Source organism: Microcaecilia unicolor, chromosome 3 (genome assembly GCF_901765095.1).
Source record: "Microcaecilia unicolor chromosome 3, aMicUni1.1, whole genome shotgun sequence".
NCBI classification, from domain to species: domain Eukaryota; kingdom Metazoa; phylum Chordata; class Amphibia; order Gymnophiona; family Siphonopidae; genus Microcaecilia; species Microcaecilia unicolor.
The window spans coordinates 53,401,924-53,426,072 of NC_044033.1; the positions used below are offsets into that span (position 1 = coordinate 53,401,924).

The 24,149-nt window shown below is 41.7% G+C and overlaps 1 protein-coding gene across 1 annotated transcript in view; it reads left to right on the forward strand.

Moving 5' to 3' along the window:
- ANAPC1 (anaphase promoting complex subunit 1) overlaps nt 1–24,149 on the forward strand; it is a gene marked incomplete in the record, with an annotated part of 281,392 nt that overhangs the window by 174,681 nt on the left and 82,562 nt on the right. Inside the window, 5 exon segments of the mRNA XM_030195933.1 lie at nt 1,191–1,265; nt 8,690–8,766; nt 17,885–17,975; nt 18,058–18,111; nt 21,242–21,435. Coding sequence (XP_030051793.1) covers nt 1,191–1,265; nt 8,690–8,766; nt 17,885–17,975; nt 18,058–18,111; nt 21,242–21,435 — 491 coding nt within the window.

Genomic DNA, 24,149 nt, shown 5'->3' on the forward strand with positions numbered 1-24,149 from the left:
TGTTCTCTCTCATCCCCAAGTCCCCACTTAAGCTCATTGCTACAAGGCATTTTTTATGGTTTATTTTTATTTTATTTCCATTTTGCTCACACCTTTTTCAATAGTAGCTCACGGTGAGTTACATTCAAGTACACTGGATATTTCTCTGTCCCAGGAGGGCTCACAATCTAAGTTTGTACCTGTATTTGTGCTTGATATACTGCCATACCTAACTGGTAGATCACAGTGGTTTGCAAAATTTCTCCAGGAAGTGTTTTTTGGGATTTATAGTATTTTTTTTCAATAACTTGTCTAGTCACTAATTTGCTTTGGTGTATTTAATGCTTGGGGTGGGGGGTCAGATTTGCTGTGGTACATGCTCTATTTTGATGGTATTTGTTATCACACTTCTGGTTGATGTTCTGATGTTGTGTACCAGCAGTACATAAAGGTTTTGCTAGTCAAAAAAAAAAAAAAAAGAACTATGTGTAGCATTGCTCCCCTCAACCTAATTCTGTACTGGAAGCAACTCCACAATAATACAGGTAAAAAAAAAATATATGTGGCTCATGTAACAAGACACCTACCTGCACTCGGTAGAGAGATTTCATTGTGGAAATCTTGAAAACCCAGCTGGCTTGTGACCCTCAAGGATCAAGATTTTCCACCTTCACTTTAGGAGATAAGCACTTTTGAGTTAGATATGCAGAAATCACGGTCTCATTTTGCTATGATGACTGTTGTAAATAAATTGGCTGTTTGTAGTGCTCCTTTCATTTAGTCTGATTTCCATATTCAGTAAGAATACATGTACTTGCAGTACTACTGATCAAACCTATGCGGTTTATACTCAAAAGGTTTTAATTGAGGCATAATTTGGCATTGCATTTCTGGTTGTCACTGAGCCAGTCCTGCCTCAGGATCCATTTTGAAAGTACCAGTCAAGATTCAATTGATGTTGAAGAGTGCTCAATAACTACCATAGGAGGTGGCACAATCCATCTAAGATGTTTGAAATGGGGGTTAGAATGTGGGTTTTTTTTTCTATTTTGTTTTTTTAAGGAATTCAGAAGTAAGACTGCCCACCTACTTGATGTTTCTTAGCTGACCTATTTCAGCTGTTCTGTGCATAAGCTGATCGCTACTGTTAAAATATCTACCTGACAGGGGCACTGATGTCATTATTTACCTTTTCCCGATGTTTGTTGCAGACCCTTGCTAGATGTCTGATTTTGTGGGATGACATTTTGCCAAACTCCCAGTGGATTAACAGCAATGTACCACAAGTAAGTACATAGTGCTCGTTGATGCATTCTATAGGAGCAATTCAGAAAGTTGGTACTGGTTTTATTTCATGCTCAGCAGTGCTAGCTGAACCTGTTAGGTTGTAAAATGACAAATAAAAAAAAAAAACAGCCTGTTGTTGGAAGGTCCTTTAATAGTCATATTACGGCTGTGTCAAAAAACGTGGTCTGCGTATGCTATTTAGTAAGTAGATTTTTAATAGCCAATTGTTTTCTCCTTTATTTGATGAACTGTAGAATGTTGTTTTTAAAACATTAAAAAGAGTGTATGGGACCATCTCTGGGGAAAAGATGACTAAATTCACCAGAAACAAAAATAAGTTTTTAATGAATTCTGTTAGAGCAAGCAATATATAATACAACACTACAAACCTTAACCTTTTATGTGAAAAAATAAAAAAATTTAACCAAGTTCAAACATGTAACTTTTTCAAACTACTTATGGGACCCATGCCTTGAAAAATTGGCCATAATCAACATTTTGGATCCACTACTTTAGTGACCTTTTCCCAGAGACAGCCACATATAGTTGTGGTAATGAGGACTTCTTGTAAATTTTTAACTGAATGATTGTGTTTCTGTATTTGTTTTAAGATCATTGTGTTTTTTAAAGAAGAAATTTAGGTATGTTTTCACGATTCATAGAGACTGGTGGAATCAGGCATCTAATACGTGGAAATAAAATAAAAATTAAGTAGTAAAAATTAGGAAAGGTAAGGGAAAATAATATAAAAGCCATTAAATAAGATTTTTCTTCTCTATCTGAAAAGACTTGCTAAATAACTAGGACCCTGAGGCAGAAAGACTCAGGTAGAGCTGCGTGCGATGTCAGAGCACATGGCTTCTACCACAAGTGTAATACCACAGCATGCAAAAAGCAAATCGCATACAAATTTTATGCACGGTAAACCTGCGTCTGATGTGGAAGGGAGTATGCTGATCTCATGAGCACAAGGTTTTGTGGTAAGAAGGGGAAGGGAGAGATGTCAGACTCGGGGGCAGAAGGGGAAGGGAGAAATGTCGGACTCGGGCAGAAGGGCGGGGAGAGATGTCTGACTCGGGAGCAGAAGGGGGATGGAGACTCAGGGGTGGAAGGGGGGGAGAGTTGTCAGACTTGGGAGGAGGGGTGTAAGCAGGGGTGTGCTGGTAAATTTTTAACAACAGGCTCTTTCTCCGGACGTAGCCAGCTCTGCAGTTGGAAGGGCCAGGGGTAGCCGGAGGGGGAGCAACACTTGCTTCTCTCTCCTCCCTCCCTTCGTGCGGGCACGCTAGGCATACCTTTGCTGGCAGCCAATAAATTGACTGCCACCACTCCCAACGTCTTGCTCTGAGCAGCATGCTGGAACTTCTCTCATATGCTCGAGAAGTCCCAGCCTGCTGCCCAGAGCTGGAAACAAGGAGCAGGGAGCAGTAGTAGTCTATTTACTTAGCTTGCAGGGCTCAGCATCCCCATCAGCAAAGTAAAAGATAATTCAGTAGGGGGCCCAAGCCCACATTTTGGGAGCCAGTTGTTAAAGAAGCCATGGAGGGCTCTGCTTTAACAACTGACTCCCAAAATTCTTAAAAATTTAACAACCGGCTCTTGCGAGCCTGTGAGAGCCTGCTCCAGCACACCACTGGGTGTAAGAGCAGAAAGTAGAGAAGTTGGACTTGAGGGAGGATATGTTGGGTTATAAGAGTGGAGTAAGGGACTAGGAGGGGAGATACTAGCAGTGGTGGATCCATGTGGGAGAGACCATGGGAGGGTTGTCAAGGAGATGAGTGTGAGGTGGATAGTGAGTACAGCGGGTAGAAATGTGATAATGAGGAAAGGGAATAGGAGGATGGGAAATGTGACAGCTAGGGGATGAGAGAAGGAGATAGAAAATTGATAAGTAGATGAAAAGTGCAAGAGGGTGAAATTTGAGTGGACAGAGACAGAAAAGAGAAAAACAGAGGGGAGAGCTTTAAGAGAAAGATTGATGTGTCAAAGACAGGTGTAGTGAGGGAATGGAATAAGACAGGAAGAGAGAGGAGAAATTACAGATGGACAGTGGTTGCTAGAAACAGAATTTGCAGAAGACAGGAAAGCAGAAAAGAGATGGAAAAATAAAATACCCAGACACACAAAGGTTGAAAAAAGTGTTTTATTTTGAATTTATTAGCTAGAATATGTTAGCTTTGGGAAAGGTGCATCACAGATGTTTATGTATTGTGTTCAGTAGAAAAGGAAATGCCATTTGTTTTTGTTTCTCCAGTGTGGTAGTATATGCTGAGCTTTAAATTCTTGGGATTCCCAGTTCGATTTTTGTCTTCATATTTCTTTCTCCAATTTGGGATCCCTTGTTCTGTATTTGGTGAGGGTCAGTCTGTGTTTTGCGTGTGACTGAGGTGTGATATTTGTTTGCATAGTTTCTGTGTTGAGGTCTGTAGCAGTCCCACTTGGAGGCAAGGAGAGAAAGAATGCAGAGAGTTAGGGTTTGGGGGCTAAGAAGAGAGAAAGAACTAGGGGGCAGAGAAAGCTGTGGGAAGGGAAGGGGTTCAAGCTAAATCAGGGTGGAGAGTGTGGAACCTGAAGCTAAGATGGCGAGAAAGAGAACACGACAGGGTGGAACTTGGAGAACGATATTAATGGTGAAGGAAGAAGCTGGGGGAGTGGTTAGGCCTTATGATTGGAAGTTCTGCATGAATAATTACAAATAAAGATGCAGAATTTTAAAATATTGTGCACAGAATTTCCAACATTTTTGTGCAGAATTTTTTATTTTGCGCCAAATTTCCCAGTACTAATAGGTAGGGTTCTTGCTGTTTGAATTATAGCATTAGTGCTACTGTTGTATGACATTCCTTCAATCCGTTCAGAACTCTGCTGCACGTCTTATATTCCGCCTGAACCGATATACTCATATCACCCCTCTCCTCAGGTCACTTCACTGGCTTCCGATCAGATACCGCATTCAGTTCAAGCTGCTTCTTCTTACCTATAAATGCACTCAGTCTGCTGCCCCTCATTACCTCTCTACCCTCATTTCCCCTTACATTCTCGCCCGTAACCTCCGCTCACAGGACAAATCCCTCCTCTCAGTACCCTTCTCCACCACCGCCAACTCTAGGCTCCGCTCATTCTGCCTCGCCTCACCCTATGCTTGGAATAAACTTCCTGAGCCCTTACGCCAAGCCCCCTCCCTACCCATCTTCAAATCTTTGCTCAAAGCCCACCTCTTCAATGTTGCTTTTGGCACCTAACCTTTATACCTTTCAGGAAATCTAGACTGCCCCAATTTGACTGCCCCTATTTGACTGACTGTATATTTGTCCTTCAGATTGTAAGCTTTTTTGAGCAGGGACTGTCCTTCTATGTTAAATTGTACAGCGCTGCGTAACCCTAGTAGCGCGTTAGAAATGTCAAGTAGTAGTAGTATGTTTGCTAAATGTGTGTTTAGTGGATTTTCTTTAGGTTTTGCATTTCATAATGTGCTTGGTAGAGATATTTATGTTGCTATTGCTCCGATGACAAATGAATCAGAATAATTGTATGATAACTTCCATGTAGAAATATCCTAGTTATGATCTCACTTGCTGGACTTTTGCAGATACAGAGCATATTTACATTTAACTCCAAGAACTGCTATATTGTGTCAGACCAAAGGTCCCTGAGAGTTTTATATGCAGTGTGTCACATATACGAACATTGGCTTTCTGGTGTGTCCTAACTGGAAAAAAAGGTTGCAAATCACTGTCCCAGAGTCTCTGCAGCATTTAGAAAGCAAAACTTGCAGATCTTTCCAAATTTATACCCCAGATTCACTGCTAGAACGTCTGTCATTCTGATAGTGAATGTCTCTGTTTAGGATGGGCCATCCTTTTCATATTGTGATGCACCCACGGAGGTTAGATGAAAAGGAGATGATAGGAGCATGCTCTGGCCTGAAGCCAGTAGATGGAGCTTGTCGCCCCATTAATTACAACTGGCTTCTACAAGATCTTTGTTGGGATATTGACACCTCTATTGACCAGGCTTTTCAGATTGCTGCTACTGGTCCATGAGATCCCCAGAATAACAGTGTTACCCAAGTCTGGTAAGGATATGGTGGCCTGTTCATATCAATCTATTTCTTTGTTAAAATACTGATATAAAAATATTCATGAAGATTCTGGCTAACAGATTTACGGTTTTATTTTGATGATAAATCGCCCTGATCAGACTGGGCTTCTGGGTTTGTGTCAGGATGACAGAGCACAGATAATATTAAATGGATACTTAATTAGATTTGGGCATTTAGGAAGGAGGAGGGTACCAGTCCTTATAGTGGCCATCTATGCTGAAAAGCATTCAACAATGTACCCTTGGAATTTATGCATGTAACATTTAAAAAAAACGAGGATTGGTCCAAATTTCCTGCCATGGGTGTTGAAGCTCTAGGTGAAACAAGCAGCACATGTTAAAATTAATGGGGTTTACTCAGTTTGTTTAACTTAGTTAGGATAGGCATCAAGGCTGCCTTCTCTCCCATTCATAGTTTGAAATGATGATGGAACCATTAGAATTAGGGAACATTCACATTGGGGGAGAATCTATTAATTGTCATATGTGGATGATGTCTTGTGTATAACTCAACTACATACAACACCCTGTCTCATTAATGCTCAGTGATTGTGTTGTTTATAATAGTACTACTATTTTTCCAGCAATGCAATATTCTTTTCAAAGTCTCTTTGCCTTCTGTATCAGCGTTTTGCATTTGACTTGCCATGCCTTATGCTGTTTCCTAATATTTTCAGTCGTATCCTTCCATTTTCTGAAGAATTTTCTTTTAGCTAACGTAAGAATAGCCATACTAGGTCAGACCAGTGGTCCATCTAGCCTTGATCCTGCTTCCAACAGAGGCCAATTCAGGTCACAGGTACCTGACAGAATCCCAAATAATAGCTAGATTCATGCTTCTGATCTCAGGTTCAAGCAGTGGCTTTACTCATGACTATCTCAATAGCAGACTATGGACCTTTCCTCCAGGAACTTGTCCAAATTTTTTTAAACCCAGATGCACTAACCAATGATACCACATCCTCTGGCAACCTCCAGTGCTTAACTATTCATTGAGAAAAAAATATTTCCTCCTGTTCATTTTAATAGCTTCCTTCACCTCAATTTTTAACAATGCCAGCTGTCATTTGGCCTTCCTTCCTCCTTTTTTAATACATGGAATATATTTAATAGTAGATCTACAGTTTCACTTTTGAATTCTTTCAGTATTCTATCTTCCCTTGGACCATTCTCATTATTTCCAGGCATGTTGGGGGATATCCCTCCTCTGCCCCTCTACCCCCTCCCCCCAAAAAGTATACAGTGGTGGAAATAAGTATTTGATCCCTTGCTGATTTTGTAAGTTTGCCCACTGACAAAGACATGAGCAGCCCATAATTGAAGGGTAGGTTATTGGTAACAGTGAGAGATAGCACATCACAAATTAAATCCGGAAAATCACATTGTGGAAAGTATATGAATTTATTTGCATTCTGCAGAGGGAAATAAGTATTTAATCCCTCTGGCAAACAAGACCTAATACTTGGTGGCAAAACCCTTGTTGGCAAGCACAGCGGTCAGACGTCTTCTGTAGTTGATGATGAGGTTTGCACACATGTCAGGAGGAATTTTGGTCCACTCCTCTTTGCAGATCATCTCTAAATCATTAAGAGTTCTGGGCTGTCGCTTGGCAACTCGCAGCTTCAGCTCCCTCCATAAGTTTTCAATGGGATTAAGGTCTGGTGACTGGCTAGGCCACTCCATGACCCTAATGTGCTTCTTCCTGAGCCACTCCTTTGTTGCCTTGGCTGTATGTTTTGGGTCATTGTCGTGCTGGAAGACCCAGCCACGACCCATTTTTAAGGCCCTGGCGGAGGGAAGGAGGTTGTCACTCAGAATTGTACGGTACATGGCCCCATCCATTCTCCCATTGATGCGGTGAAGTAGTCCTGTGCCCTTAGCAGAGAAACACCCCCAAAACATAACATTTCCACCTCCATGCTTGACAGTGGGGACGGTGTTCTTTGGGTCATAGGCAGCATTTCTCTTCCTCCAAACACGGCGAGTTGAGTTCATGCCAAAGAGCTCAATTTTTGTCTCATCTGACCACAGCACCTTCTCCCAATCACTCTCGGCATCATCCAGGTGTTCACTGGCAAACTTCAGACGGGCCGTCACATGTGCCTTCCGGAGCAGGGGGACCTTGCGGGCACTGCAGGATTGCAATCCGTTATGTCGTAATGTGTTACCAATGGTTTTCGTGGTGACAGTGGTCCCAGCTGCCTTGAGATCATTGACAAGTTCCCCCCTTGTAGTTGTAGGCTGATTTCTAACCTTCCTCATGATCAAGGATACCCCACGAGGTGAGATTTTGCGTGGAGCCCCAGATCTTTGTCGATTGACAGTCATTTTGTACTTCTTCCATTTTCTTACTATGGCACCAACAGTTGTCTCCTTCTCGCCCAGCGTCTTACTGATGGTTTTGTAGCCCATTCCAGCCTTGTGCAGGTGTATGATCTTGTCCCTGACATCCTTAGACAGCTCCTTGCTCTTGGCCATTTTGTAGAGGTTAGAGTCTGACTGATTCACTGAGTCTGTGGACAGGTGTCTTTCATACAGGTGACCATTGCCGACAGCTGTCTGTCATGCAGGTAACGAGTTGATTTGGAGCATCTACCTGGTCTGTAGGGGCCAGATCTCTTACTGGTTGGTGGGGGATCAAATACTTATTTCCCTCTGCAGAATGCAAATAAATTCATATACTTTCCACAATGTGATTTTCCGGATTTAATTTGTGATGTGCTATCTCTCACTGTTACCAATAACCTACCCTTCAATTATGGGCTGCTCATGTCTTTGTCAGTGGGCAAACTTACAAAATCAGCAAGGGATCAAATACTTATTTCCACCACTGTATACTGTCTGCCTGTTTCAGTGCCTTTTTGTTGAAGTCAGTCTGTAGCTAGTGAGCTCCATCTGTTAGGACTTGTTATCCTGCTTTTCCTCAGAGAAACCAGGTTACTTAACCTGTATCAGGGGTTCTCCATGGACAATAAGATACACGTCCTCGCATACCACCCACCTCCCTGAAGAGTGGTCTTGCATGACGGCAGCAGGTAGGAAGTGACATGCATGTATGGTAATTGTCTCAAAAGCTTCTGGATTGATCTAAGCTGGAGAAGCTTCTGCATCAGGTTCTTTCAGTAAACATCATCCTTCTGTGAAAGGCCAGCTACAGTTAAGTACAGTGAGAATACCTGCTACAGTTAAGTAAGCTGATTTTCTGTTGTTAGAAACCTCATATAACGTAAAACAAAGGAGGTACGATTATTTTTTCCTTTATGGCATGCACATTTCAGAATGTCATTGTTTCAAGATATATACATTTTTAAATATTTTGTAGATCATCAGAGAAAACAGTGTTCCACTTCACGCAACAGAACTACCATCATCAGAGGATCTGAACTTGGAAACACTGGCGTAAGTAGTCTGAGGTTTAATCCCTGCTGAGGGGGCACTGATTGGTGAAGAAAACCGTTGTACTTGATTTTAACTTAACAATGCCATACACAACTCGTGGTTTGTCAAGCTGTTAACCTCACTTTGTATGCATATCTAGCAGGCTTCCACGAGAGAAAGCATTCTGTTGTGAGTTTTGTTCTTGATGCTTCCTTAAAAGTGCAATGGTCAGAATTAAGCAAAGAATTCATAAATAGTCATTGACTATGGGGCAAATAATAAGCCCATGGATTTTGTAAAAAATGGATATTTAGCACCAGTATCCAGATATTGGCCTCACTGATGATATTCAGACCGTTAACTGGATAAAGTTAGGTCAGACCTAATAGTGCTGAAGTGGTCAGAAGGAATATTCAGCAGCATTAGCCAGTTAATGCCACTACATATTCTGCTGGCCTGTACTTATCCTCTTAGCAGCACCGTTGAGTACCAGCTGAGTGTTTACACTCTTGTACATTTTTTCAAACCACCTTTTTAAATTAAAAAAAAAAAAAAAGTACATTCAAGTAGGAGTTTTTTTTTTACTGATCTACACAACATGCGCTACACTTTCAACGTGAAAGAACAATTATAGAAATACTCAAATGTAATTATGAGCAACAAACTTAAACTTAAAAAGTCTTGATTACAAAGGGTGTGAAGACTTATGCAATCGTGAACCCAAATTAGCTCCTTTTTGATAAAGTATCTTAGAGCCCATAATAAATTAAGAAGAGCCCAACTGTGTCAAGTCTCAGTAGTTAATCTGATTCAAATACTCCCAGATGAAGAATCAAGCTGTTTCAGTTGTATGACTTCAATTTGAAAGGTCTAAATATGTTGAACATAGAGTTGCTGAAAGAACTCTGGGATAGTTATTTAAATGTACAGCTTGGGGAGAGCTATAAGAAATTTTCACAATGTTTGACTACCTCTTGAGGTAGTATCTTGGTGGTACCAGTCAGGGATAGGAACATTAAGACCTTTGGAGTTAGTATAAGAGGAAAGTGGGGTCTTTCCTCTAAGAGTTGGCCTTATTGGTGGCAGAAGAAAGGGGGATGGGAGGGTGAATGGAAGGGAGAGGGCTGAAGGAGGAGGGACAATAAGAGGGGAGTGATAGAGGATGGGGATGTAGAATTGTTAATAGGTTAAATAGCCCAAATAAATGTAGGGTCATCTTTAATTTATTTATTTAGGTCATTTATACCCCGCCTTTTGCCGCAGTTTAGCAGCCCCAAAGCGGCTTACAATGATTGGACATACTAAAATGAGAAGTGGCCATGTTGCAGGAAACCTGCTTACAGGTGAGAGATGAGAGGTTACTGCAACAGAAGGGCTTCACCCAAGTGTATTGTAGCACTAAAGGCAAGGGGGGGGGGGGGGAGGAGTCCACAGGGATGGCTATCTTAATAATGATGGGAGGTGAAGTGGGATAAGGAAGGGAAGTGCCTGGCAGTCATGGGTCATTTTCAGGATAGTCCACTGACACTTAACATGTATGCCCCTAACCTGCAACAAGGACAATTCTTGGGGATCCAGTAGGAGTTGGAATTATACCTCCAGGAGGAGGTGATAATTGGGGGGAGGGCAATTTCAATGGAGCAGTGAATCCCCATTTGAATCACTCAAAGGGGGAGAGGACAGGAGTGTGGGAAATAGAAAAAAATTAATGAGGGTGATGAGCATGATTGATGTGTGGAGGCTGCAGTACACAGAATAATTAAATTTACTATTCTGAGGTTTTGTCAGGCTGGTTGCATGTTGGTGTAGAGGGGCAGGAGGCAATTGGGAGGAAAAGAGAGAAGGCAAAGGTGACAGGGGTCTTATAGTTCTAAAGTGTTACATTATTGGTTGAAGTTTTGGGAAACCTGGTTATTTCTAAAACAAAGGAGTTGGGGGAACATAAATTTGTGAATTGGGACCATAGATGGGAAGGGGAAGGAAGAGGGGAGGTAGGATAGAGGGGGAAGTAAAATACAGGATGCTAAGTATTTGCTGGGGCCAGAAGTTGATGGCTGAGGATATGTAGGAAGAATTAATTGGTGGTTCGGTTGTTTGGTGGTATTTATACAAAATACAAGAAAGACTGACATTTAGCGGGGGTTTCCCATGAAATAAAGCTGAGCTGGCGCTTATGACGGATATAGGGGACAGTCCTTGAGACAGCCTGTGGAGGCGAAACATGCTTGTCGGATGTTATGTTCCCCGTCTGGCAATACCTAAGATGAGTATTAAATAGTTTAAGCTAAATTTAAGTCTGCTAAATCGGGTGCACTGATGGGGAGGTGGGTGCAGATTATCTTCCAATAGTGTGAAGACACATGCAAGTGGCACTGCTGAGGTCACCAAGTTTTTGAAAATTATTCTTTGAAAAATATTCTGTTTGAAGATTTATCTGCATACCTGTGTTTGAATGATTATAAAATTGTTTATATTGATGATATAGTGGGAGTCAAGGGACTATAACTTTTAAGGAGGCCATCAGACAAAAGGCTTTCTAAATAACTTTATTGGGATATGTTGTGTTATAACAGTTTATATGCTGTCCGTTGGGCTAAGTATGTCATCACCTGCTTGAAATGAGATGTGTGTTTTTCAGTACACTATGGTAAGATCATCTTGAATGGCAAACTGCTTTGATACTTTACTAAGTTACAGTTTAAAACAATGATATATTATTGATCATTTATAATAAGCACATTAAACGTCACTTCTCATTTTCTTTATTTCACATCAAGCACACATACAACACTTGTTTTCAGGTGACAAGATGTTAAATTGAATAAACATTAAAAAAAAAAAAAACAATGGAGTGGCTTGGCAAGAAAAATGGCCTAGTCATAGCCCAGACCTGAATCCAATAGAAAAATCTGTGACAAGACTTGAAGCCTGCAATTCACAGATGATCCCCAGGCAACTTGAAGGAACTTGAGCTATTCTGTCAAGGTGAATGGAGAAAACCTGCACCATCCTACTGGAAATAATTGGTAGACACTTAGCCTAAATGATTCACAGTAATACACACAGTAAATGATGGCAGGTAAAGACACTCACAGTCCATTCAGTCTGCCCAATGAGGTGGCCAGAGCCAAGCCTTACCACTTTATGCGACCCCAATCACCCATGCTTAAATACTGGTTGTCAACTCTCCATCATGCTAACCATTTTGGAAGCCAAACATGATGGAATCTTAGTTATAACCAGATATCATCCCCAAATAATGCTTACAGTATTCAACGTACCAGTCAAGATGTCTTCCCTCCCCCCTGAGTTGAACAGCACTCTCACTCACAGCACGTGACAATAAAGTGATCTAGAACACTGGAGTTGCTGAAGCTTCACCTGTCTTTTGCCATTTGTGAGACAGAGACTGTAGAACTCTGTCCGCCATTGACCTCAGTTCCCACATGCTGGATTTTCTTTTTCTTTTGTCATTTGTGGGACACAGACCGTAGAAGTCTGTCAGGCATCGCCTCAGTTCCCACTACTCTTATCTAAGTTAACACCTCAGCAGCCATGTTGCGTTTCCATTCTCTTTCAATTTAGGCACCCCTTGTGTCTGTCCCACATATTTTTGAATTCGCTCACCGTTTTTGACTCTTATCTTTCCCCCTAAACCAACCTCTCCTCTTCCCCCATTCTCTATTTCTGTGGATAAAACTCATCCTTCCTGTCTCATCAGCTTGTAACCTTGGGGTCATCTTCGACTCCTCCCTCCTCCTCTGCACATATTCAGCAGACTGCTAAAACCTGCCATTTCTTTCTCTATAATATAACCAAAATTCACCCTTTCCTTTCTGAGCACACTACCAGAACCCTCATCCACACTCTTATCACCTCTATTGCAACTCGCTTCTCACAGGTCTCCCACTTAGCCATCTCTCTCTCCTCTTCAATCTGTTCAAAATTCTGCTGCACGACTAATATTCTGCCAGTGTCGTTATGCTCATATTAGCCCTCTCCTTAAGTCACTTCACTGGCTTCCTATCCATTTCCGCATACAGTTCAAACTCCTCTTATTGACTTATAAGTGCATTCACTCTGCAGCTCCTCAGTACCTCTCCACTCTCATCTCTCCCTACATTCCTCCCCGGGAACTCCGTTCACTGGGTAAATCTCTCTTATCTGCACCCTTCTCCTCCACTGCTAACTCCAGACTCCGTTCCTTTTATCTTGCTGCACCATATGCCTGGAATAGATTTCCTGAGCCGGTATGTCAGTCTCCATCTCTGGCCATCTTCAAATCTAAGCTAAAAGCCCACCTTTTTGATGCTGCTTTTAACTCCTAACCCTTATTACCTTGTTCAGAACCTTTATTTTATCATCCTCACTTTAATATTCCCTTATCTCGTTTGTCCTGTTTGTCTGTTCTAATTAGATTGTAAGCTCTGTCAAGCAGGGACTGTCTCTTCATGTTCAGGTGTACAGTGCTGCATAGTAGTAGTACCACCTTTCCTGGAAGAGCATTCCAGGTGTCCACAACCCTCTCTGTGAAAAAGTATTTTTTGACATTAATCCTGAGTCTACCTCCCTGCAATCTCTATTCTTGTTCTCTAGTTCTTCCATCCCTAGAGGTTTGTTTGTACATTAATACTTTTCACATACTTAAATGTCTGTATCATATCACCTCTCTCTCTCCTTTTCTATAGCATATACCTATTCAAGTCCTCCGTTCTTTTCTCATACATCTTATGGCACAAACCCTGTAACATTTTTTTGCCTTCCTCTGAACTGCCTCAAGTTTTTTTTATGTCCTTGAAGAGATTCAGCCTCCAAAACGGGACACAATACTCCAAATGGGGCTTCACCAATGACTAGTAGAGGGGCATCAACACCTGTTACTGCTCAAAGGGGACTTGCACCCAGTATAAAGTCAATAGGGGCCCTGTTTACTAAGGTGTGCCAGTGTTTTTAGTGCGTGCACAAAATTAGCACCCGCTAACTGTGTAGGCACCCATAGGAATATTGTGGATGCCTGCATAGTTAGCGCGCGCTAAAAGCACTAACGCGCCTCTAGCGCAGCTTAGTAAACAGAGCACTAGTGTGAAAGCTTATGCATTCAGGACTTTGTTTTTATAATTGTTCTTTCATATCGAGCTTGTAGATTGGTGAAACAAACTCCTACTTTAATGCTTTTTGAATTCTATTTTTTAGACAGCAGAATGTGAAAGGTATTCAAGTTTATGAAGACCTTTGCAAGGCACAGTATATAAAATGTAGAGTAACAAGCAGTTTCTTAAACAGGTGAACTCAGCTCTTGTTCCCACTGGGTTTCATTATAGCCACAATGAATGTTGGCCTAAATTTTTCATATATTGGGTCTCCAATGCATTCAGAATATTTATTGGGGTAAAGTGGTAGGGTAGCCATGTTAGTCCACTTTGAAAGGTAATAAACAGAATTAAAACAAAGAAAAGAAAATATTTATTAAATGTTATTACATGCCTACTCATAGAAACTCTTTAAGCATGCTTTTGGAGATTTCCTGAAAACCTAATTAGCTATGGGGTCAGTATGATATGTTTGAGGATTCCTGCTCTTTAAAAAAAACCCAAAAAAATAATTATATATATAGATATAGATATATATGTATATAAATATAGATAGATATATAAATATCTAGTGGTATAGAGAAAAATTGGCACTGATTTAACCCATTCCCCATAATGATAACTTCATCTGGTTACGCTTTTTCCAGTAATATAATCCTTCTGGTAACAGCAGGTGTCCATTCTACGTTTTTTTTGTGTTAATTTACAGGCTTGCCCAATAGATAAATTATTTATTTTAGTGTTAGCTGGATGTTAGCTGTTTGTGGTTTGTAATGAACATTGATTTTAATTATTTTATTTTATTTACATCATTTGAGGTATTGATTCTTTAGTCTTTTTTTTGTTTGTTTTATATATATGTTGGCCAGTTTTGTTGTACCAGGCTGTGAGCAATATTGTATTAAAAAGAGAGGATAGAACCTCTGTCCACGTGGGCGTTGTCTACAGACCCCCGACACAATTGGAGGAACTAGATAAAGATCTGATCACTGATATTCAAAGTTGGGGAAGAAAAGAGAGGTGCTGTTGTTGGGAGATTTTAATCTGCCGGAATGTAGATTTGAAGGTTCCATCTGCGAAATCAGAAAGAAGTAGAGAGATTGTGGATGCTTTCCAAAGTGCTCTGCTCAGACAAATTGTGACGGAGCCCACGAGGGAGGGAGCGACGTTGGATCTGGTGCTCACAAATGGGGATAGTGTGTCAAATGTCCGAGTTGGGGTGCACACCTGGGAAGCAGTGACCCTCAAACGATTTGGTTTGATATAGGACGGCTGAAGTCGAGGGTGGCCACTCTAAACTCAAAGTCCTGGATTTCAAGCGAGCTGACTTCAATAAAATTGGGGAATACCTGAGGAAGGAGCTGATGGGCTGGGAGGACGTACGAAAAGTGGAAGGACAGTGGTCCAGGCTGAAAGAAGTAATAAATAGGGCCACAGACCTTTATGTAAGGAGAGTAAATAAAAGCAAGAGAAAAAGGAAACCGATATGGTTCTCCAAGCAAGTGGCTGAGAAAATAAAGATTAAAGAGTTAGCGTTCCAGAAATATAGAAAATCTCAAGAAGAGGAACACGGGGAGGAATACCGGATGAAACTGAAAGAAGCCAAGAGAGAGGTACGTCTGGCGAAGGCGCAAGCGGAAGAACAAATGGCTAGAAATGTAAGAAGGGGAGACAAAAACTTCTTCAGGTATATTAGTGAAAGGAGAAAGACAAAAAAGGTAATTGTAAGACTAAAAGATACAGCGAAATGCTATGTAGATAATGATGAAGAAAAAGCCAATTTGCTAAATAGATACTTTTGTTCTGTTTTCACTGAAGAAAATCCTGGAGAAGGACCGCGAGGGACTGGCAAAAGTACACCTGAGAATGGAGTGGATAAAGCACTGTTCACGGAAGAGAGTGTGTATCAACAACTTGGAAAGCTAAAGGTGGACAAAGGCATGGGACCGGACGGGATCCACCCCAGAATACTGAGGGAGCTCAGAGAGGTTCTGGCGGGTCCTCTTAAAGATTTGTTTAATAAATCCTTGGAGACAGGAGAGGTTCCGAGGGATTGGAGAACGGCGGATGTGGTCCCTCTTCACAAAAGTGGTGATAGGGAAGAAGCTGGAAACTACAGGCCGGTAAGCCTCACTTCAGTTATTGGAAAAGTAATGGAAGCGATGCTGAAGGAAAGGATAGTGAATTTCCTGGAAGCCAATAAGTTGCAAGATCCGAGACAACATGGTTTTACCAAAGGGAAATCGTGCCAAACGAATCTCATTGAATTCTTTGACTGGGTGACAGGAGAATTAAATCAAGGACGTGCTATGGACGTAATCTACTTAGATTTCAGCAAGGCTTTTGACACGGTTCCCCACAGGAGGCTCTTGAATAAACTAGATGGGCTGAAGATAGGACCCGAAGTGGTAAACTGGATTAGGAACTGGTTGACGGGCAGACGCCAGAGGGTGGGTGGTGAATGGAGTTCGCTCGGAGGAGGGAAAGGTGAGTAGTGGAGTGCCTCAGGGATTGGTGCTGGGGCCGATTCTGTTCAATATATTTGTGAGTGACATTACCGAAGGGTTACAAAGTAAAGTTTGTTGCAAATCTTGGTGTCATCCGCAAAAAGGCAGAGTGGACACCCCGGAGGGTGTGGAAAACATGAAAAAGATCTGAAGAAGCTAGAAGAATGGTCTAACGTTTTGCCAATTAAAATTCATACGAAGAAATGCAAAGCGATGCACTTAGGGAGTAGAAATCCAAGGGAGACGTATGTGTTAGGTGGGGAGAGTCTGATAGGCACGGACGGGGAGAGGGATCTTGGGGTGATAGTATCTGAGGACCTGAAGGCGACAAAACAGTGCGACAAGGCGGTGGCCGTAGCTAGAAGATTGCTAGGCTGTATAGAGAGAGGTGTGACCAGCAGAAAAAAGGAGGTTTTAATGCCCTGTATAAGACATTGGTGAGGCCCCACTGGAGTATTGTGTTCAGTTTTGGAGGCCGTACTTTGCGAAGGAATGTTAAAAAATGGAAGCGGGTGCAAAGAAAAGCTACGAGAATGGTATGGGATTTGTGTTCCAAGACATATGAAGAGAGACTTGCTGACCTGAACATGTATACCCTGGAGGAAAGGAGGAACAGGGGTGATATGATACAGACGTTCAAATATTTGAAAGGTATTAATCCGCAAACGAATCTTTTCCTGAGATGGGAAGGCGGTAAAACGAGAGGACATGAAATGAGATTGAAGGGGGGCAGACTCAGGAAAGATGTCAGGAAGTATTTTTTCACGGAGAGGGTGGTGGATTGCTTGGAATGCCCTCCCGCGGGAGGTGGTGGATGCTTTGGAATGCCCTCCCGCGGGAGGTGGTGGAGATGAAAACGGTAATGGAATTCAAACATGCGTGGGATATGCATAAAGGAATCCTGTGCAGAAGGAATGGATCCTCAGAACCTTAGCTAAAATTGGGTGGCGGAGCAGGTGGGGGAAGAGGGTTGGTGGTTGGGAGGTGTGGATAGTGGAGGCAGACTTATACGGTCTGTGCCAGAGCCGGTGATGGGAGACGGGACTGGTGGTTGGGAGGCGGGGAATACTGCTGGGCAGACTTATACGGTCTGTGCCCTGAAAAAGACAGGTACAAATCAAGGTAAGGTATACACATATGAGTTTATCGTGGGCAGACTGGATGGACCGTGTAGGTCTTTTTCTGCCGTCATCTACTATGTTACAAATAAAAAGTTGTTAGATGATTATTCGAAAACTTTGAAAGGGCCATTTTCTAGAATTCATCTTAAGCTTGTCTTTAGTCATGGACCACCTTCCAATATCCCAATATGGATCACATCTTCTGAAGCCGCTGTTAATTGTTACATTATATACCATCCTTATGTTAGATCAATGCCTTCCCCTGTTCTGTTAACTTTTCCCATCAAAGGTCTCCTGCTGCCAGTAGTGTAGGTATTCATATTCTTTCAGAAGGGTTATGTGTTTTATGTGATTTTTTTTTTTCTTCATAGTTCTGCAAACAGAAGCTTATTATATTATATTATATTGTGCTCTGTTTTAGGCAAGCTCATGTTTACATCATTGCTGGAGCCTGCTTGGCCTTAGGGTTTCGTTTTGCTGGATCAGCAAATTTAGCTGCATTTAGCTGTTTGGTAAGTCATTCTTTGGTATGAGGTCTTTATTGTGTCTATTTCACTCTCTAGTTGTTAATTCTGCCTTTTGTTCTTTTGGCAGTGCAAATATGCGAAAGATTTTATTGAATGTTTGTCAGCTCCTGTTGCAACCATTGTAAGTAATTATTTTATCAATCATCTAAATGAGTTAGCTTAAATAAAAATTAGCAAAGTCCTAGTGAGCTTCAAAAGAATTCCAGAATTGAAAACTGTTAATTTATTGCACCTTGAGACATAGAAAAGAGTTTTGCTCATACATGTAGAATCTTTAACAATTTGCCTGATACATATGTATTTCTTCAAGGTCAAGAAAGATTACAACCCCTCATATATGGGTTACATCATCTGAATGAGCCTGGTGTAGCAAAAATCTTCTCTAGCTTCATCTGACTTCTAGCAGTGCTTAGTTGTCAGTGAAGTGAGGTTGAAGCATTATTAAAAATTATTAGACACCTGTTCATAGAACCGCTTTATGGTTGTGGGGTCAGTAGCTCAGTCAGTAACTCTTAACCTTTATTCAGCTGGTCAGTACCCATGTTTGCTTTAAATTATTCTCATAATAATTCCCTAATCTCTTATTTGTCCGGTTTGCTCTTCTTGAGTAGATTGTCAAATAGGGGATTGTTTCTTACATGTTTGTGCACAGTGCTGTGTTCATCTAGTAGCATTATAGAAATTAGTAGTACTAATAGCATGGTAGAATGATTACAATTAGATATTTGATTAAGGAGTTGACTGCTATGGGAAGCTGACAACAGAGCAATGTGTTTGCTGTGAAATGTCATCATTAGAAGCCATAGTGAAGCATTTACCTAGTAGATTAAGATTCCCAGGCAGGAAGTCTGTCCTGGGAGAATGCAGATGAGCTGAAAGAGGTACTGTACTCTCATTGCCACTAATAATGCTCTATTAATATTGTGCTAAGTGGCTAATATTGGGAAAGTTACTTAAAAGCAGATCATGGGAGAAGTAGGGAAGCTGAAAGAGAGAACTTTTTTGCAGTGCTTCTCAACCCTGTCCTGGAGGCACACCTAGCAAGTAAGGTTTTCAGGATTAACTCAATGAAATATGGATAAGATATTTGTAAGCAAGACCCCTTAACTAGGATTTTCACTCCCTCTCTCATGCATACTCATTGTGGTAATCCTGAAACCCTGATTGGCTCCAGGAGAGGGTTAAGGAGCACTGTTTTATTGCCTGTTTGAAATTGCACTTTGGATTATATTGCACGAGGGGGGGCCTGTATGTTAGTTATGAAAGTTATTGATTAGATGCCCATTGTGAAGCATTAATCTAATTTTGTAGGTAAAGCATATAAACAGAATACCAGTATCCTGCCTTATATTTTTAAAAGGAAAGATATTGCTAAGTTCCCTACCCAAAGAGCTGACCTAGAGGACTTGACCCGTGACACTAGTCAACCCATCATGGCTGATGTTTTGGAGGGAAGGGATTATTGTTGTATTGTTTGTTATATTTACATTTTGTTTTGTTATTTATTATTTATTTTGATCTTAAAATGGTATGGTGCTTGATCATAAATATTTCTATCATGTTATAATGTACTCAACTATTCATATCATTGGCACAGACAAATTGGGTTGAGAGTAACAAAGAAAATGCTGTCCAGTTGGACTGAATTCAGTTTTGTTATAGCTCTAAACAGCAGTGATGGAATTCTATCAAATCTACAGAACAAAACGTATAAGATGATATTTTTTGGACAAATTTAACGCATTTCTTGACTAGCTTTTGAGAACTAACACCCATTCTTCACATCAGGCAGAATGAGCAAAAGATTGGTAATACTAGAAAATGTAAATGAATCCTAACAAATTCTTGGGTCCCTTTGGACTATTATTGGAATTCTTTTTATGATTCCCTTATTTTTTAGTTTTGCTATCTTTTGCACTGATCTGAGGAAGTGCTGTCAGCAACTAAAGCTAGTCCAGAAATAAGTTAGGAGTCCTTTTACCAAGATGTGCTAACGGATTTAGATTGTGCTAATTATTAGTGTGTTAAATACTAAGAAGCCCATAGGAATAAAATAGGCTTCTTAGCATTTTGCTTGCACTAATCATTAGCGTGTGCTAAATCCCTAAGGTGTACCTTAGTAATAGGAGCCCTTAGTCTCCTCATGCTCTTTTCAGGGTTTCAGCTCAATTTTAGTCAATTTCTGTTGGGCACAGTAAAGCGATACTTTTCCCTGTATTTAATTTAGCTCAGCCATTGTACTGATATTCCTTGGCCATAGACCAAAGCTTCCTCCAGGATGTGGTGTGCATGTATCTAGAATCATTCAGTGGGAACTTCCAGTGGCCATATGGCAGAGACTCTATCTCCATAGACTCTGAACTCTACTTCCATATCATCTATAGCCCAGCCAATCAGGGGACTAGAGTCCTGACCTGGGAACTGAACCCAGATCTTCAACCTAGCACCAAACTGCCCTTCATTTTATAGATGGGGATCTAATTTTACCCTCACAAATGCATCCTTCCCTTTCAGTCAGAAATCATGTTGCAGCTTTAGTGCTTCCTGTGTAAGGAAGGTGCTTTGAGGAATGCCCTAATCAAAACCACTATTAGGGAGTCTGAGTCATCATGCAACAGTGTCTGTCACGTACTGCCTGGTTTTTCAAAATACCAAGTTCCTAAGTGAGCTGTGGTCTATGGTCCCTGGCCCAGGACTCTATCTAATGCCTTGGCTACTCGTGTTGAGGAGGGAGGTTCAATGAGCTGCTCAAACACTTAAGAGGTTATCATATGTCAGAAGAAAAGTCTATCCAGCGCAGTATCTCATCTTCGAAAATGGCCAATCCAGATAAAAAGTACATAGCAGGTTCATAAGGTGCATATCCATTTCTCATTGTTCATACCCAGAGGTAAGTGGTGACTTTCCCAAGATTGCATTGCTGCTTATGATTTATAGAGGTTTCCTACAGGAACTTGCCCAAACTCTTTTTAAACCCGGCATTTAAACTTGAATTCTCCCAAGAAAATGAAAATGTGGTCTGTAGGTATGTAGCTCTGTCTTCTAAACCTTGGCTACAGTGTTAACTGTTTTATGCTACATGAGGGTGCCCTATATCATTGCACTTGCAATATAAAAATAAATGTACCTTCTCATATGTTGGAAAGGAGATATTACCCCAGGAGAACAATGTCATGCCAAGTATGTTCAGAAAGAACATAAATATGAACATTCCTATTTTCTTGTCTCCTTTTTCTTCCTCAAACTTTAAGACAGGTCACTATAACCTGGAGACCTGCCTCAGTGTCGTTCTGCTTTCTCTGGCCATGGTGATGTCTGGCTCTGGGAATCTAAAAGTCCTCCAGCTATGTCGCTTCATGCACAAGAAGACAGGTGGAGAAATGAACTATGGGTTTCATCTGGCCCATCATATGGCCCTTGGTCTTCTCTTTTTGGGAGGAGGAAGGTAAATTTACTGTAATGCCCATTCTGTTTTATCAACCCTATATTTTTTGAGAGTTTGAATAGAAAAGAGAAACGTATTCAGTGTTTTATACTATATATTCTACTCTTCTTGAAATCTTCTTAACAGAATGGAGTAGATAAGCAAACAGTTTGCACTGGTGCAATAATCAAAAGGTGCATGTATATATTTTTTATTATTGCACTTCACTTGTTTTATGCGTAGTACTTTTTCAGGGCAAAACTGTGCACAGTTTTCTCTTTCAACCTAACAGTACCCCAGGAACATCACCTAGAATGCGTGGGTAAAAGTACATATGTTGGTGACAGGGCCGGCGCAACCCGGTAAGCGCGGTAAGCATGACAGGGGGGTGCCGACCTCTGGAGGGCACCACAAGCCATGCTTACCGCTGCCAGGAGACTCACAGTTCCTGCAAGCAGCTGTCGGTCCTCATGATGCTCACCTTTCCGCCCTCAGCTTCCCATAACAGCCCTCCTTTTCTTCCTGCCGCCCTGCCTGTAAAACTTTTATTTTACCTCGTTGCAGCAGAGGCAGCAGTAAAAGCAGCAGGATCGGCTCGCCTGCAGCCTTCCCTTCCCTCAGTGTCCTGCCCTCCTCTGATGTAATTTCCTGTTTCCGCGAGGGCGGGACACTGAGAAGGAAGGGAAGGCTGCAGGCGAGCCGATCCTGCTGCTTTTACTGCCGCCACTGCTGCGACAAGGTAAAATAAAAGTTTTAAAGGCAGGGTGGCAGGAAGGAAAGGAGGGCTGTTGTGGAAGAAGAGGGCGGGCAGGTGAGGGCTGGGGTTGGAACTGGAACTCGGATTCAAAGGGGGGCAGATGGGGGCTGGGGTGAGTTACTGGACCTGGAGGGGAGGGCAGAGGAGAAATTGCTGGACATGGATGGGAGGGGAGGGCAGAGGAGAATCGCTGGACATGGATGAAAGGGGAGGACAGAGGAGAATCAATGGATATGGATGGGAGGGTAGGGGAGAGAGGAGAAATCGCTGGACTTGGAGGGGAGGGCAGGGGAGAGAGGAGAATTGCTGGATATGGATGGAGGAGAAGGCAGGGTTAGAGGAGAGTTGCTGGACATGGATGGATGGAGGGGAGGTCAGGAGAAATGCTGGACATGGTTGGAGGTGAAGGAAGACAGGAAGGAGATGCATATGGATGGAGAGGGGGGGAGAAAGAGGAGAAATGCTGGACATGGATGGAGTGGTGGTCAGGGAAGAGAGGAGAAATGCTGGACATGGATGAAGGAGAGAGAAGACAGAGGAGGAGATGCTCATGGATGGAGGGGAGAGAAGAGAAATTCTGGAAATGGATGGAGGGGAGGGAAGACAGAGGAAGGAGATGCACATGGATGGAGGGGGGGAGAAGAGAAATGCTGGACATGGATGGAGGGAGAAGAGGAAAAATGCTGGATATGGATGGAGGAGAGGGAAGAAAGAGGAAGGAGATGCATACTGAACGGAGATGAGGGAAAGGGAAAAGCGGAGAAAAACTACACATGGATGGAGAAAATAGGCAAAAGCTGGATCCACTCTATACCTTCTCCAGTCAAGTCCGCGGAGGACCCAGCTTTTACCTATGGATGTAGGGCAAGAAATGAAGAAGAAAGGAGGAAAGTAAAGAAATAGACGGAAAGGAAACCCTGGAAACGGATAGAGAGCAGCAGAATCAGAGACTGGGACCAATATGGATAGAAAAACAGTCACAAGACAACAAAGGTAGAAAAATATCATTTTATTTTCATTTTAGTGTTTGGAATATGTCCAATTTGAGAATTTACATCTGCTGTCTTATTTGCAATGTATAGCAATGTGTTTCTTTCTGTTTTTCTGGTATTGTGCTGAATGCAGAGTCTAGCTTCTTAGGATTTCAGGTTAAATTTGCAGAGGGGCTATCTGCATGTGTGACTGCAAGGCCAAGTGTCTGAATAGGGATCTGTTTGTTAGGTTCTGAGATTTTGATAACATATTGTTTCAGGTTTGGCAAATTAGCATACAGACCAGGAATTAGGAGAAGATTGTTCTCCTAATTCCTGGTCTGTATGCTAATTTGGTTTGTATAATTTTGGGTATACTGGAGCTGTAACAGCTTACAGAAATTATTTATAATGAAAAAAAAAGTAATTTTTCTTCTATACTGGTGTAATATTTTCAATGATGCCTGTTTATATGCGCCATGGCTGGTAAAAGAGGTGTGGCTACTGTAAGGGCAGAGCCATTGTGACCTCTCCCCTGGATGGGTAGGGGGCACTGACTAATGGGTTGCAGGAGTGCGCCAGAAACCCTAGCACCAGCCCTGCTTGGTGACACACACTTCAACTTTTACAGCCATGTAGTGTGCAGTAATATTAAAAAAAAAAAAAAAAAAAAAAATTCCACAGGTAGCATATTGCTTTACCCACAGAAAGGACTTTGATTTGTTGCTCTACACTTATCCCTGTTCCCTAGAAATGTTTTATCAACTTAAGCATTTATTTTCTGCTTAAAAAAATAAATGGAGTGAAGACTTGTAAAACAAATTCAGTTTTGCTCAAACAGTAGTAGCCCCTGGATGTTTTTCACCCTTACAGTGGTATTCTTGTCATAAAGGTATGAGATATTGGTTTGGTCCTATAACACCTTCCCCCATTACCTGTCCCCCATTAGTTCATAGATTTTTGTACGCCAAGCAGATGACAGCATTCACTGTACAGCAGTGTATTTT